This window comes from Lutjanus erythropterus, chromosome 8 (genome assembly GCF_056507025.1).
Source record: "Lutjanus erythropterus isolate fLutEry1 chromosome 8, fLutEry1.hap2, whole genome shotgun sequence".
NCBI lineage: Eukaryota > Metazoa > Chordata > Actinopteri > Lutjaniformes > Lutjanidae > Lutjanus > Lutjanus erythropterus.
The window spans coordinates 18,923,144-18,937,026 of record NC_139324.1 but is presented as its reverse complement, the minus strand read 5'-3'; the positions used below and the strand labels follow the sequence as shown (position 1 = coordinate 18,937,026).

Here is a 13,883-nt window from a genome sequence, read left to right as displayed (position 1 = left end):
TTCTAAAGGTAACAAAACCTGCTATCAGCTCTACAAAAAAGGAGTTAGTAACTACACTACTGAAGTCGCAAGTGCTCTAGTTAGCAAAGAGGGGATTTACAAACAGTAACAAAGTGCAAAACCCCTGACGGTAAAAGGAGCCAATGCAAACTAATTTCAGGACCTCAAGCAAAACCACCCAGCTGAGCTCAAGGAGAGCCAGATTTTATGGCCAGATTACCCACCGCCATCATGAAACCATTATTCTTCACTCAAACAATCCAACTTCCAAATGCATATTCATCAGCCATAAACTGGTTTTCAAAGACATGCAAGGTAATTATTTAGGGACATGAGGAAATGTGCAGGATTCAGACATTTTTCCACAGCAGCCATATTAATATGGAAGAGTAGGTCAAACACAGGCGTTACAATGATATTAATTAAATTTCAGTTGCATTTAGGTCAGTCAGTGTGCTGCTGTTGGGCAAGTTGGCTCTGCTGCACTTAATGGAGATCCCTTTTATTCATTGTCAGACCAAAATAAAACGTACACAGAAATTATTCTTGAATTAGACCGACTAAAACACACTGATAAAGGGCTCTTTGAAAATACAAAACTGAAAATCCCAAAACGGAAGCCGTAAGAGCCTAAATGCTCAAATTAAAACTCAAAGAAAAAGCTTACATTTGCTTGTAAAAAGAATATAGTATGCACATATTTATCTAAGACGTTTGGGGCTAGAAGATCGTATGAATTTTATTAATTATTGGCTTGGGTATGTTACGCGCAAAAAGCAAAGAAAACGTGAGCAGTTCGGTCTTCACCTTGGAGGAAATTCCACACCGGAGCAGGGAAACTTTGGTCGGTGGAGTCTTCAGGAGCCGCGTCAAACAGCAGTTTGGCAACGTCATAAAGCTCGTCCTGGCCGACCAACTGTCCGTGTGCGTACCGGTGGCTTTCTGCGTTGTTGAGCTGGGCTAGTGTTAATCCGATCCAAACCCAAGCCATCAGTGCGGACGCCATGGTAGCGCTCCGGTCCACTCGGCTTCTCTCTGCCGCCAGACGAGGCCAAAGATGCCGACTGGGAAACTGGAACCTTTACGCAGCTGCGCCATTTGAACCGGTTAATTAGCTCGAGATGCTGCACAGGTGCGTTGTCACGTGGATGCCAAATTAGGCAAGGGCAAGGTGTGCTGTTGTGGGATTTCATGTTTATTATAATCAACGGATCTTGAATGTCACCCATGTACAACTAATGACAGAACAACACTGAAGTACAGTATATCACACTCACCACGTCAACATCGATTCATTGCCGGGTTTGGTCTAAAAGAGGGTTCAAAGAGAGACTCTAAAGTTATTCTACGATACTGAGAACTGTTTTCAATAAATAGTGCAGGTACATTATACTCTGTCGCTTACGACCATACCACTTTGAATACGTCCGATCTTGAAAGCTAAATGGAACAGGCCTGGTTAGTACTTGGATGGGAGACCGCGTGGGAATATCAGATGTTCTAAGATTTTTCACTTCTCCTCTATCATCAGCAGAGGGCGCTGCTGCTTTTTCTGCGGTGGAGGGGAGATGAAGAAAGAAAGATAGATACAGATAGAGTGGCCCACCTTATTAATAATATACAGTGGTGGAAAAAGTACTGAAAATTTGTACTTAAGTACAAGTACCGTTGCACTGTTAAAATAATACTCAGTTACAATTAAAAGTACTAGTGTTAAAAGCATACTTCAGTAAAAGTACAAAGTATTCGTCGCAAAAACTACTCAGAGTATTAGTTACTTTTTACTGTTCATGTCACTGTCGCCTCCCCAAACTGTTTACAAATTTTGTGCATTTTCCTCAACGAGTAGGTGCTAACAATCGATTAATCATTAATCATTTTTAACATACAATACACATTTCCCCCCCTCATTTTCCATTTTTCTCTAAGTTTAAGATTTCTTATTTAACAAATACCTCAACCAGACAAAACAGTGTCAGATGAGGTCCAATGACTGTCATGAATAAATGAATTAAATATCCATGACTACATTATTAACTGAATTAATTCTTAATGGCAATTAATTGATTAATGATTAATTATTAACATCATTACTCTGAATGTGTGCTGCTGCAGCATTTTGTTTTGTTTTTTGTTCATATGTCATTGTTTTCATTGACCCATTTGTGGTCAGATCACCTGATTGGCTACTAAAATGCAGATGAAAGGTTTGGATATTAATTCAAATTGTACTCAGTACTCAACTATGATTTTAAATGTAACTGAGTAGATTACACCTTGTAATGAATACTTAAGTATGAGTAAAAGTACAGACTTGAAATTCTGTTCATAAAAGTACAAGTACCCCAAAATACTACTTAATTACAGTAATAAACAGTATTTGTAATTAGTTACTTCCACCCCTGATAATATGTAATAATTGTTAACATTCCGTACATAGTACAATTTTAGTATAATATGGTATTGCTTTGATGCTAAAATAAATTTAGATAACTGCTAAAATGTAAAAGTCTAGCTAACAGAGTTTTCTTTAGTAGAGAAGTACTACATATTTTTTGTTTGTTTTGTTTTGTTTTGTTTTGTTTTGTTTTGTTTTTAATATCCATGGACATCCAATCAGAATCAGAATGAAAAATACTTTATTGATCCCCGGTGGGAAATTGTTTATGTTAGAGATGCTCCCATTCAAGACAGAAAAATATGTAGCATAGAACACTTAAAATTCTTAAGTCAAAAGTGGAAATAGTACATAAATTTGAGTTGGTATTTTATTTAAAGTTATTACTATGTTTTACTGTGTTCATACTTATAATTCATTTATTAAATTCAAATGAGAATATTTGTATTGTAAGTAGATTTGTATCACATGTTCTATATGTTTATAGTAATATTTCAGCTTTCTAAATTATCTTATAGTAACCTGTTCCTACATGTCAATACTTTTTAGTGTTTTCTTAATCATGTACATGTAATTTAGTATTTAATTTAAGTCAGCTTGTAGAGTATTTAATAATAACATTAAAGTACATTTCACTGTTGTTCATTGTCAGTGCCAAACAATGCTATTTACATGCACTGTGATTCAAGTGTGTCAAGATAAAACGTTATAAAGTCTGTTGGAAGCTCTCAAAAGGATCATTCTCATATTGTGTCTCATTTAGGAGAAAAGTATTGTCAGAAGTGGGATTCGAACCCACGCCTCCATTCGGAGACCAGAATTCCCCTGTTCAGGAAGGTTTGACACCTTGAGTCTGGCGCCTTAGACCGCTCGGCCATCCTGACAATTGTGCTCAGGCAGCGGCCAGAAGGCTGTTTGACTGATGCTAACTTATGTTTACATACCGAGTTTTTGTTGCTTTTCATAAAAACTAATTTCCCGTAAAATGTCATCTGAACTATGTACGTTAGGAATGTGGTGCCACAGAATGTGACATTACTGCTAAAGTCATTAGTTTGTCTGTCAGAGAAACGATTCTGTTTTTAACACTAACGTCAAGTTTGTCACTTAATTAAGGCACACTTTCAACGTTCGTAGTTAGATGCACGTCATAAAAGACGTCAAAAAAGCTAAATCAGGCTTTGGCTACACTGATAATGCACAAAAATATAGAATATAGTCTTAGCATTTGAATTGAGAAAAAAGAAAAGTAACACTGTCTCCGAACACAGTTCTGCTGCATTATAACAGCTATAAATTGTCAATGTGTTTGAAAAATGATCATTATGGCCATGCAACTCTGGACACGCCCCCTCTCATCCGGTTACGGAAGTCAAACAGAATCGCGTTTGATTAGTACTTGGATGAGAGACCGCTTGGAAATATTGAGTGCTTTAAGCTTTTTCACTTCTCCTCTAATATCGGCAGAGGCCGCTGTTGTTCTTCCTGCAGCGGAGGGGAGATGAAGAAAGAAAGATATATTCAGAGACAGGTAGATAAGAGTGGACCACTTTGTTAAAAATCACATGTAATAATCGTCCGTTAATATTCAGTGTAAGTCTAGTGTAGTCTGGTATTGTTTTGATGATAAATCATGATAATAAAATGATGATAATAAATTTAAATCTGACTGACAGAGCTTTGTTTAGTAAGGAAGTACTACTTTTTTTGTTTGTTTTGTGTTTTTGCAATATCGAAGAAAAATCGAAGAATCGAAATTCCTATTCAAGAATAGAGTAATATATAACAATTAGAAGAAAATATAAAATAGTGTAAAAATATGTACGATCTGCTAAAATATACACAATGAACATTCAATGAAAAATAATTAAGTAATATTATATGTTGTGTGAGTAATTATGTAATAAAGCAGTTAGCTGATATATTGCTGACAGTTCTTGTACGTGTTTTTGTTTGTTTTTTAAACTTTTTAAGAGTCCATGTAGGTACTATACAAAACAAGATTTCCCATGGTCAGACTTTTGCGTGCATTTTCTGAAAGACGATTGGGGTAGTTATACATTGCAATTCTGCATCTATCTTAATCTTATCATACTAAATGCCAAATACCAAATGTTGAAATGAAAAGACAAAGTCGGATATGAAGTGGTTTAAACTGGATAGTAATATGAACGATGTAATTCAGTTTCTGATCAGTCTTGGTAAATAGTGCGCGTATCCTCAAATCGAAACCTCCACCGTTTGCTGCTGAACTCTTAATAGTATGCTACTTCAGCTGAACATGTGAAGAACAAAAAAGCTGCAAGGACTTTCAAACACTTTCTTTGTTTGACAGGAACTACTTAATTGCACCATAAAATTATTCACAATGAATGAATGAATTACCAAACTTTGGCCTCTTTGGGATGTATTAAGCTATTTTTTACAATTACGATTGTATTATACATCTTTGTTTTAGCCTGTAAGTCAACACGTCGTTTTTGCGAAATGATCCAGCTGTGAAAACAAATGAAATCTACCAATGGTGCCAAAAATCATTGTCAGAAGTGGGATTCGAACCCACGCCTCCATTCGGAGACCAGAAACCCCATTTCAGTGGAAGGTATTACCTTGAGTCTGGCGCCTTAGACCACTCGGCCATCCTGACAACTGAGCGAAATCGACTGAAACAAAGACTTATATATTTTCATTTGAGCAGTCATTATTTTTATGGATGTTGATGGGATTCGATTTTATTTCTCTTACAGGTCTTTGAAACATCTTTCTTCGAGCTTGTATTTATAGGTTAAACTCAAAAGGATTTCCCGCTATATAGCTATTTATCCATGTTGACGGCAATAAACACAAATATCCACCAGGGGCGCAATAAATAGGCATCTAGAAGGGATCTCCAGACCCGCGAAAGATCTCGCGAGAGTGATCATTTCAACACAAAGGCTGAGTCTTCCCCCACACTAACTACGTGTTTTCTGACCCCAAACATATCCGGAATTTATCCACAGCACTGTACCATTATAAAATTTATAAGGTGCGCAACGAAGAAACAAAGCATGCAAATCTCTCGAGAGTTTCGCAAATCACGGGTTACCTCCTAAACATGACCCCATGAAGTTGTTTTAATATTACTTCCGGTGGTCATGTAACACCCCGCCTACTTTACTACATAACCACTACCAGTCATGCTTATGAAACAAAAATAGTGGACTAAGCTCACTTTACGATTCTCGACCTAGCTAGCAGCGTTTGTAGACAAATCTGTATTTGAAATGTCGATTTACAGGAATGCCGTTTGGTTCGTGAAAGGACTTCAGGAGTATACAAAGTAAGTGATTTCTACTGAGGCAACTGTAAATTGAAGAAATCAAACATCTTGTAGTCTTCATGGTTTGTGCAGCAGTTTCCTAATCCTCCTTATGAAGTTTAACCTTGAGAACTGTCTTGACTGTTACTGGTTAATCGGCAGCAGTTTCATAATGCTGTGTGCAACAGGGCTGCGATCGTTCAAGAAAATGTAACCTCATAAAAGAGGTCAGTTACACTTTGTCAGAGCTAGCTCAGATATTTATTTTATACCTGTCCATTTTACACTGCTTGTTTAATCAGATAAATTATTAGGGCTGCATCTAATGATTGTTTTCATCATCGATTAATCTGCTGATGGTTTATGTCAAAAACAATGAAAAAATAAAATACAATAGAACTGAAAACCGCTCATCACAATTTCCCAGTGTCCAAAGTGACTTCTGTTTCTTTTGACCAACCAACAGTCTGAAATTTAATGACTTAAATTTGTGGTCAGTTATCAAAATGGCTGGCAATTAATTTTCTTTGATCATTGACTAAATGTTGCATCTTTACAAGCAGTACAAATCCTAAAATATTCAGCTTAGCATATGTTATTTGCCATTAAAGTAAACAGATTACATTAAATTAAATAAATTGTTTAGATATAAAAAAAAATATATAGTGGATCATAGATGACTCTCTCTTAACAGGAGTGGCTATGAAGCTGCATCAAAGCATTTTTTTCCAGCAGACCTGGATGTAAACCTGAATGGGAAGTCCTTCGTTATAACAGGTGCCAACAGTGGGATAGGAAAAGCCACAGCACAGGAAATAGCCAACAGAGGTGAGTGTTTGAATGTTGACATTTAACAAAAGTCAGTTTTCCCTTTTGTTTTGTCCCCTCTACTTGTGCAAAGCAGTGCAGAGACCACAGAAGAACTAGTTACAAGGTGTGGCACCATTCCTATTAGTTGTGCTAAAGTGTAGGACCAAACTCTAAAGGCAACCGACTAGTAAAACTATCTTTCTTGCTTGTTTGTTGACCAGAAAATATTATGTTTGTATGATTTTTGTCTTTTAACTATTTTGTTTTTATATTTTATCTTCCATATTAATATTTTTTTGTGTGTTTCTTTTACTCCTTATATTTCTACTGTCTTTTGTTATTTACCTATAAAACTCCAACTGCAACTTATCAGTTAACTTCGATTCATTGACTAACACCTCAACAGCACAGCCAGTTTCTGACAAGAAATACAAGGAGAGGTCAAACCATTGCGATGACGGAAGTTACTGCTGGTTTGTCCACTAATGGGGTTTATTTTTGAGTCTGCAGGAGGAACGGTTCACATGGTCTGTCGAAACCAGGGGCGAGCAGAAAAAGCCAAAAATGAAATTGTGGAACAGAGTAAAAATCAGGTGAGAAATCTGTCTGTCTTTCCTAGAGAGGAGATCCCTAGCCTGTTGCTCTTCCTGAAGGTGGAACCACAAGACGGAGAACATTTTTCTCTTGAGGCACTTGCGTCAGGTGGATGATGGAACTGAGGGCTACAGCACTTATTCTTAAAAGCTTCTCCTGGAACTAACGTGGCTTGGATTGAACCTAATTTGTATGTAGCCTTGGGGCAAGAGCCAAATGAAGAAATTTAAATGATGTTTCATTCTGACAAAATGAAATATAATTTTTAGTTTTTTAGTTCTTTTTGTTTATGAAAAGACTCATCTAATTTTCATTTCAAGTCAGAAATCATCACAAATATAATGCAGCTGAATCAGTCAGAAAGCACTGAACACAATTCACAATTCAGAAGAGAAGTATATAAAGTGCTATCAGGCAGCAGAATGATTTCCTCGATTTTTTCTTTTTATAAAGATATGAAGGTATGAAGCTAATGTATTAATCATTATGCAACACAGGATTGCACAACAAAATAAAAGCTCTAGTCCCTTCACACTACACACAGAACATATATGAGACTACAACTAACAATTATTTTCATTGTCCATTGTCAGTATATTTTCTTGATTAATTGATTAGTCCTTTTATCTATGAAATGTCAGAAAATATTGAAAATTGTTGATTGGTGTTTTCCAAAGCCCAAGACATCGTCCTCAAATGTCATGTTTTGTCCACAACTCAGAGATATTAAGTTTACTGTCTAGAAGCTGGTATCAGAGAATTTTGATTTTTTTTTCTTAAAAAAATACTGCAGCCAATTAATTGATCATAGTTGGTGATTAATTCAATAGTGTACAACCAATCAATTGATCGCTGCAGTTCTTAACATACACACATATACAAGGAAAGAACTCAGTTGTGCATTCTTTGAATTTGCGTCAGAATATAAATATAATATAAATATTATTTGGATATAAATAGCAATAACAAGATGCTGATGATAGTGTTGTTGACATCTTCACAAAAAAAAAGCGACTGTGACTGTATTTGAGCACCAGGCATCATTGCTTGGCCAAAGTGAATTTGGGTGGTTTTGGACTGTTGGTAGACAAAACAAGGTGCCACAGTGAGGTCTGGGAACTTCCCGTGGCCATTTTTTAAAACTTTTTTTTTTTATGTTAAAGGTCCAGTGTGTAAGATTTCGGAGCATTTATTGGTAGAATATGGCAGAAAAGGTATATACTCTTGATAAGTATGTTTTCATTAGTGCATAATCACCTGAAAATAAGAATCATTGCTGAGAATGAGCCACCCTCAGTTGGCATGTGGGTGAGCAGATAATGACTGAATTGTCACTTCCAGCTGAAGTTCCCTTTAAGTAAACTAAACAATTAATAGATTGATAGATAATCGGTAATGTCATCCAGTAGCAGAATCAAGATCAGATCAAGTCAAAATAAATGAAATTACATAGAAGTTGCCACACGACATATAATAGTAGAATAATCTTAAATTCCCGAATCATCAGCATCAGAAAAGTTGAATTTCCGGTTTTATGAAAAGAGGTTTGACAGTATTTGTTTCCTGTTTATTCACAGAATGTTCATGTCCACATCGTTGACATGTCCAGCGTGAAACAGGTGTGGGAGTTCGCCCAGAGCTTCTCTCAGAACAACACTGTAAATGTACTGGTAGGTGGTGTGCAGATATTTGTTGGTTCATGAGTAACACACACACACACACACACACACATCAGTCTGTATAGTCCTTTCATCACGTGTTCACCATTTATCTGTTCGGCAGATTAACAATGCAGGCTGTATGGTGAACCAGAGAGAGTTAACTGAGGAAGGTCTGGAGAAGAACTTTGCCACAAATACACTCGGTAAGGTTTTTAAATGCTAGTTTGATTGCAGTACCTGAATTTAGGTACTGATTGCAAATGTGGATTCTTTCCTTTTAAGGAATATAAACATGTTTTTTGACAAAAGTCTTTTTCTTTTTTGACAAAGGAAGTCAAAATACTCAAATGTTAGTGTAAATGTTTAAACAAGAACTTACTTTTCAATGTTCCATGTTACAGACACATGATTTCACATCTTTCTTGCCTGTTCACAGATTAAGTTCTGTCTCATTTGTCAACTCAGCTTAACTAAAATGGTGCATAACCTCTTAACCTCAGCAGCAAAATGTATTTTAACCACCTACGAAAGGCCCGTCAAGAAAGAAAAAAAAAATAAGAAAGCCTTTTCCAACAGGGGACTGAAATTATATATTGTTCATTATATCACTCTTTCCAAAGTAACCAGACTCCTTTGGTTAAACAGTAATTTTATCTCAAAGAGCGCAGTAGTTGCTGGTCTACCCCTGCCTTTATGGGTAGTTAGTTTGTGTTATTGGGACTTCAGTGCTTTAAATGATTGTCCAAATCACATGACAAACTAACCAATCAAGGCAGCGGTAGACCAGCAACTCCCATGCTCTTCAAGGTAAAATGACCATTATTGTCAAAGGAATCTGATGGCTTCGGCTAGAGCAGTATTTTTGGCTTATATTACAGCCGTTTCCTGGCAGTATGGGTTGTCTGACAGCAAGGTAAAGCAGTGAAAATACTCCAAGTATAGCATACGCTTCAACTGATATTGACATTTTTTGGAGTCTAAAATATGATAAGCTGTCGAGCATGTCAACTTCTCTGACCAGGACTCCTGCTGCTTTTCCAAATTAGGAGTGTGTTGACTGCCATCTACTGTAGATAATACACTGACAGTGGGTAACTACCTCATAAAAATCCTGAAATATCCCTTTAAAAAAATAAACAAGTAAGGTTAAAACTTTGATAACATTTGATACTTTATTTTGATACCCAGTAGTCAAGAATGATTGAGCTTGGATTCTCTGCTGCAGCAGATGAAGCAGATAAGTGTCGCTGAACTACCTTCTGTTCTTACCTTTGGTTTCAGGTACATACGTCCTCACCACGGCATTGATACCTGCGCTGAAGAAGGTTGAAGATTCAAGAGTGGTGGGTTTAATTTCGACCGAAGAAAAGACTCGTCAAGTCATAAATAATGACGCACAAAATACATTTTGGAAAGTTTAAAGTGGCTTTTTTTCTGTCAGGCCTCTGTATGAACAGGCAGAGTCACCCTGCGCATGTGAATAATATTTTTTATAAAAAGTGAAAAATACACAATTGCTACTGTCTCCTCCCAGATTACCGTGTCGTCAGGCGGTATGCTCACGCAAAAGCTGAACGTGGACGACCTCCAGTTTGAGAAGGGGACGTTTGATGGCACCATGGCCTACGCTCAGAACAAAGTAAAGGAGACTGATTTACAACCACTGCACACCAGAGAGCTGAACAGAAACGATTGTGGCATGAATCCAGTATCCATGTTTTCTTTATGCGTTTCTGTGTTGTCATTTTGACAGAGACAGCAGGTGATTCTGACGGAGAGATGGGCCGCCCAGCACAAAGAGGTCCACTTCTCCTCCATGCACCCTGGCTGGGCAGACACACCGGGTAAATATAGCAAAATAAAATATGTCAAAACTAAAGACTGATTAGCTGCAGCATAGAGTTCAAGCTGACATGCATCTGTTCAAAGCTGAACAAACAGCAGCCTAGTCCCTGAACTTCCATTAGAGGTCACTGTTTGAGGTTTAAGACCATAGACAATACCTGTTTAGTCAGTGATTAATCTGCTGAAGATTATTCCAGTTCATTGTAGAGTCTGTGAAATTGTCAGAAAATAGTAAAAATGCCCAAAATAAGATCTGATTACTTTTTTTTCTGGCAGTTTGGCAGCAGCTAACAATCATTTCCATTACCAGTTACTCTGATGATTGATTTCACATTAAATCAAATAATTGTTAAGCATATAAAATGTCACAAAAATGTGTAAATGCCCGTGACAGTTTCCCAGAGCTAAAGTGGCATCTTCAAATAGTATCTTTGGTGCAACCAACAGTCCAAAACCCAAAGACTCTTCTTTTCCTCTCATAAATGACAAAGAAAAGCAGCAAATGTTTGACATTTTTGCTTAAAAGTAACTGACACAATAAAAAAAACACCAAACATACTGTAGATGGTTTTGTTAGAGTTGCACATTTTCTATGAGATGATTATTTTATTGATTATTGGTGAAAACAGAATGAGGAGACAAATTAATGTAGTCATTACAATGCAGGATAAAAGAGTTTTATTTGTGGTGTTCACAGTATTAAAAGATTCTGTATTAAAATTGTTTAAAAGTTTTAATTTTGACTGTCTCTGGTAGCAAGTTTAAAGTATCAGATTAGCTGATTCTGTTATAAACACAATTCAATGCGCATCAGTAAAATATGTGAATTATACCTTCTACAGGTGACATTACTTCAATGATTTGCAGTTTTGTTTTTGTCTCTGCAGCTGTCCAAACATCCATGCCTTCATTCCACGCTAAGATGCAGTCCAAACTGAGGACAGAGGCTATGGGGGCCGACACTGCGGTGTGGCTCGCTGTTTCTGCAGCCGCCATAAAGCAGCCGAGCGGACTCTTCTTCCAGGGTCAGAAACAAAAAACATCCAGTCTATATTCCTTTATTTCTGCTATCACAAAGTTTCATAATAGAGACCAGAAGCGAAGAATAACTTATGGTACAATAATGCGATGAGGCAAAAGTTTGGGGGCAAATCCACAGAGAATCAACACCAAACTCTGCAGCTCTAGAGAGTTTTAGCCTCTTTGAGTCCATAGTTTTGGTTTTGCTGCACTTTTATTGTGTTTTTGTCCCATTGCTCTCATCAACCATGTCTTGGCAGATGTGTTGAGTGAAAAAGCTCTGATTAACACACTGTTCAGCACCAAAGTGTAGACAGATTTGCAATAACTTTAAAAAAAAAATCCTGTTAACAAATAAAAGTTATCTTTACATTCAGTGTTACTCACCAAAACACATCGTGAGTAATTCTTGAATTCTAACAAACAAGCCAGGTGCATTTCCTTCCTCATAAAACATTTTCAAATCAGATTTTTAAAGTACTTTAATTCTGGCATTGTTTACATTCATGTTTACTAGTTTACAGTCTTCTTCTGCACAGCCTCTGCTGGTGCATTGCAGCATTATCCTAGTGTGTTACCTCAGACTGTTGGTAAGTGGAATAGTGTGACACCGCTGGCAGTGTTGGGGAAGCAACTTTGAAAGTATAGCTTTGTAAGCTACCACTTACTTCACCCCAGAGGAAGTTTAACTACGGCAAAGCTGCTATGCTATGAATCTATGAAATTACAGCAAAATATAATGCTGGTCAATTACAGTAGAGAAGCAAAGGTAAAATATAAAAGAAAAATCATTCCTTTTCCAGTAATTAAAAAATGTTATTGTACATATAACCCATGATATAAATATTGCACATGAAAAGGAACATTATATTATATGGCCCCTCACATTGACGAGTAATATTGCACAATGTAATGAACATAATTAAAACAACAGATTAATTGACAAATAAATAATCAACATGGATTATGTTTTGTTGAGTCCTGATAGAGAACACTTACACATTTACACATTATGGATGAAAACAACGAACTAAAGGCTCGTCGTAAAGGAAGGACAGCGACTGTGACATAATTACGAGTGAGTCAGCACTCGTGTGGGATGTTAGCGTTAGCGTAGCACATTTTTGTGGTTCTGTGTCTCTCCAGCCATCTCACATATTTCCATAAAATGTCTTTCAGATCGCAAAGCGGTGGCGACACACCTGCCTCTGGCCTCGTCCAGGTCCACACCGCAGGAGGAGCAGAAGCTTCTGACTGTGCTGGAGGAGCTGGCCCTCAAGTTCAAACCTTAATATTGCTTTAAATGGACTTACCTTTTTAAAACCAAGCACTCCTCAGTAATTATTCATGTTTACATAATCCAGAGAGTCCAAAACTCTCATGAGTGTCATGAGGTCGTTTGTAGGAAAGAAGAATCACATACACATGCTGGGGCTTTTGTGGGCTAGGTTGATCAAATCAAAGCCAAAAGAAAAAATGTAAATTTGCTTCCTTACTTTAACTAAATAGAAATGTTTCATCATGCCTACGGGAAGAAATGTATAGATTACTGATACTTGAATATAAATTTAACACAAAATGTAAAGTTTTTTTTATTAATATCTGTTTAAAATTTTGGTTAATTTCAGGCCGTTTTGATGGATGGTCAGGTTCATGTTATTTTCTAATTAAATGTATTTATACATTTTGATTTCTTGTCTGCATCCATGTGTGTCAAGCCTTCGGTCAGGTTTGGATCTTAAATTTGGCAGTACTCAGTCAGGTGTCAGGTCTGAAAATATAAATGCTCAGTCTGGGTTTGGGTCTCAGTTTTAGACCCTTCTAGAACCTAACCCAAGGGTCTGCAACCTTTAGGATCAAAAAAAACATTTTTGGCCATAAAGAAAAGACACAGAGCCACAGACACAGTCTTTGATATTTTAGTTGATGAAATATTAACGCTTTTTGAAATTTGGTGTAGAACATACTGTAATAGATTTATGAGTTTTGTGCCCAACTCAAACTTTTAAACCTTTCTGCTGACCTTTAGTTGAGATATTTTACTATTCTTCCTTAGATAAATTTATAGTAAAAGTTCAAGTTAGAGAAACTCAAAAAAATTGTTTTTCAAAATTTTGTCACAGTTAACTGTGAACCTGATTTGTTACGGTTTTGTTGCCTTACAATTAAATGGTTTATGCCATAATCTTTTAAATACAACATTCTGGGTTTTTTAATTCAAGTATTTAAATATATTTACAGAAGAAAAATAAAT

At 36.6% G+C, this 13,883-nt stretch overlaps 1 protein-coding gene and 2 non-coding genes across 3 annotated transcripts; 1 reads left to right on the top strand and 2 right to left on the bottom strand.

The window, feature by feature from the left end:
* Positions 1 to 3,172: 3,172 nt before the first annotated feature.
* Positions 3,173 to 3,282, bottom strand: trnal-caa (transfer RNA leucine (anticodon CAA)). Its single transcript has 2 exons — positions 3,245 to 3,282; positions 3,173 to 3,218 (listed from the first exon to the last, which is right to left on the bottom strand). It is a non-coding gene; the product is annotated as a tRNA-Leu (tRNA).
* A 1,654-nt stretch (positions 3,283 to 4,936) lies between these two features.
* Positions 4,937 to 5,045, bottom strand: trnal-caa (transfer RNA leucine (anticodon CAA)). Its single transcript has 2 exons — positions 5,008 to 5,045; positions 4,937 to 4,982 (listed from the first exon to the last, which is right to left on the bottom strand). It is a non-coding gene; the product is annotated as a tRNA-Leu (tRNA).
* A 507-nt stretch (positions 5,046 to 5,552) lies between these two features.
* Positions 5,553 to 13,319, top strand: dhrs12 (dehydrogenase/reductase (SDR family) member 12). Its single transcript, XM_084724816.1, has 10 exons — positions 5,553 to 5,720; positions 6,394 to 6,527; positions 7,020 to 7,102; positions 8,681 to 8,773; positions 8,886 to 8,967; positions 10,046 to 10,107; positions 10,299 to 10,403; positions 10,518 to 10,608; positions 11,497 to 11,634; positions 12,809 to 13,319. Exons 1-10 carry the CDS (start codon positions 5,665 to 5,667, stop codon positions 12,919 to 12,921), a joined length of 957 nt encoding a protein of 318 aa, XP_084580942.1. The 5' UTR covers positions 5,553 to 5,664; the 3' UTR covers positions 12,922 to 13,319.
* The last annotated feature ends 564 nt before the right edge of the window (positions 13,320 to 13,883 follow it).

Bases quoted from the DNA above. Each gene is read 5' to 3' on its own strand.
- dhrs12 (XM_084724816.1), top strand. From the start codon at position 5,665: ATGTCGATTTACAGGAATGCCGTTTGGTTCGTGAAAGGACTTCAGGAG. The intron at 8,968-10,045 runs GTAAGGTTTTTA...CTTTGGTTTCAG, and splicing joins CTTTGCCACAAATACACTCG to GTACATACGTCCTCACCACG. The intron at 10,404-10,517 runs GTAAAGGAGACT...TCATTTTGACAG, and splicing joins TGGCCTACGCTCAGAACAAA to AGACAGCAGGTGATTCTGAC.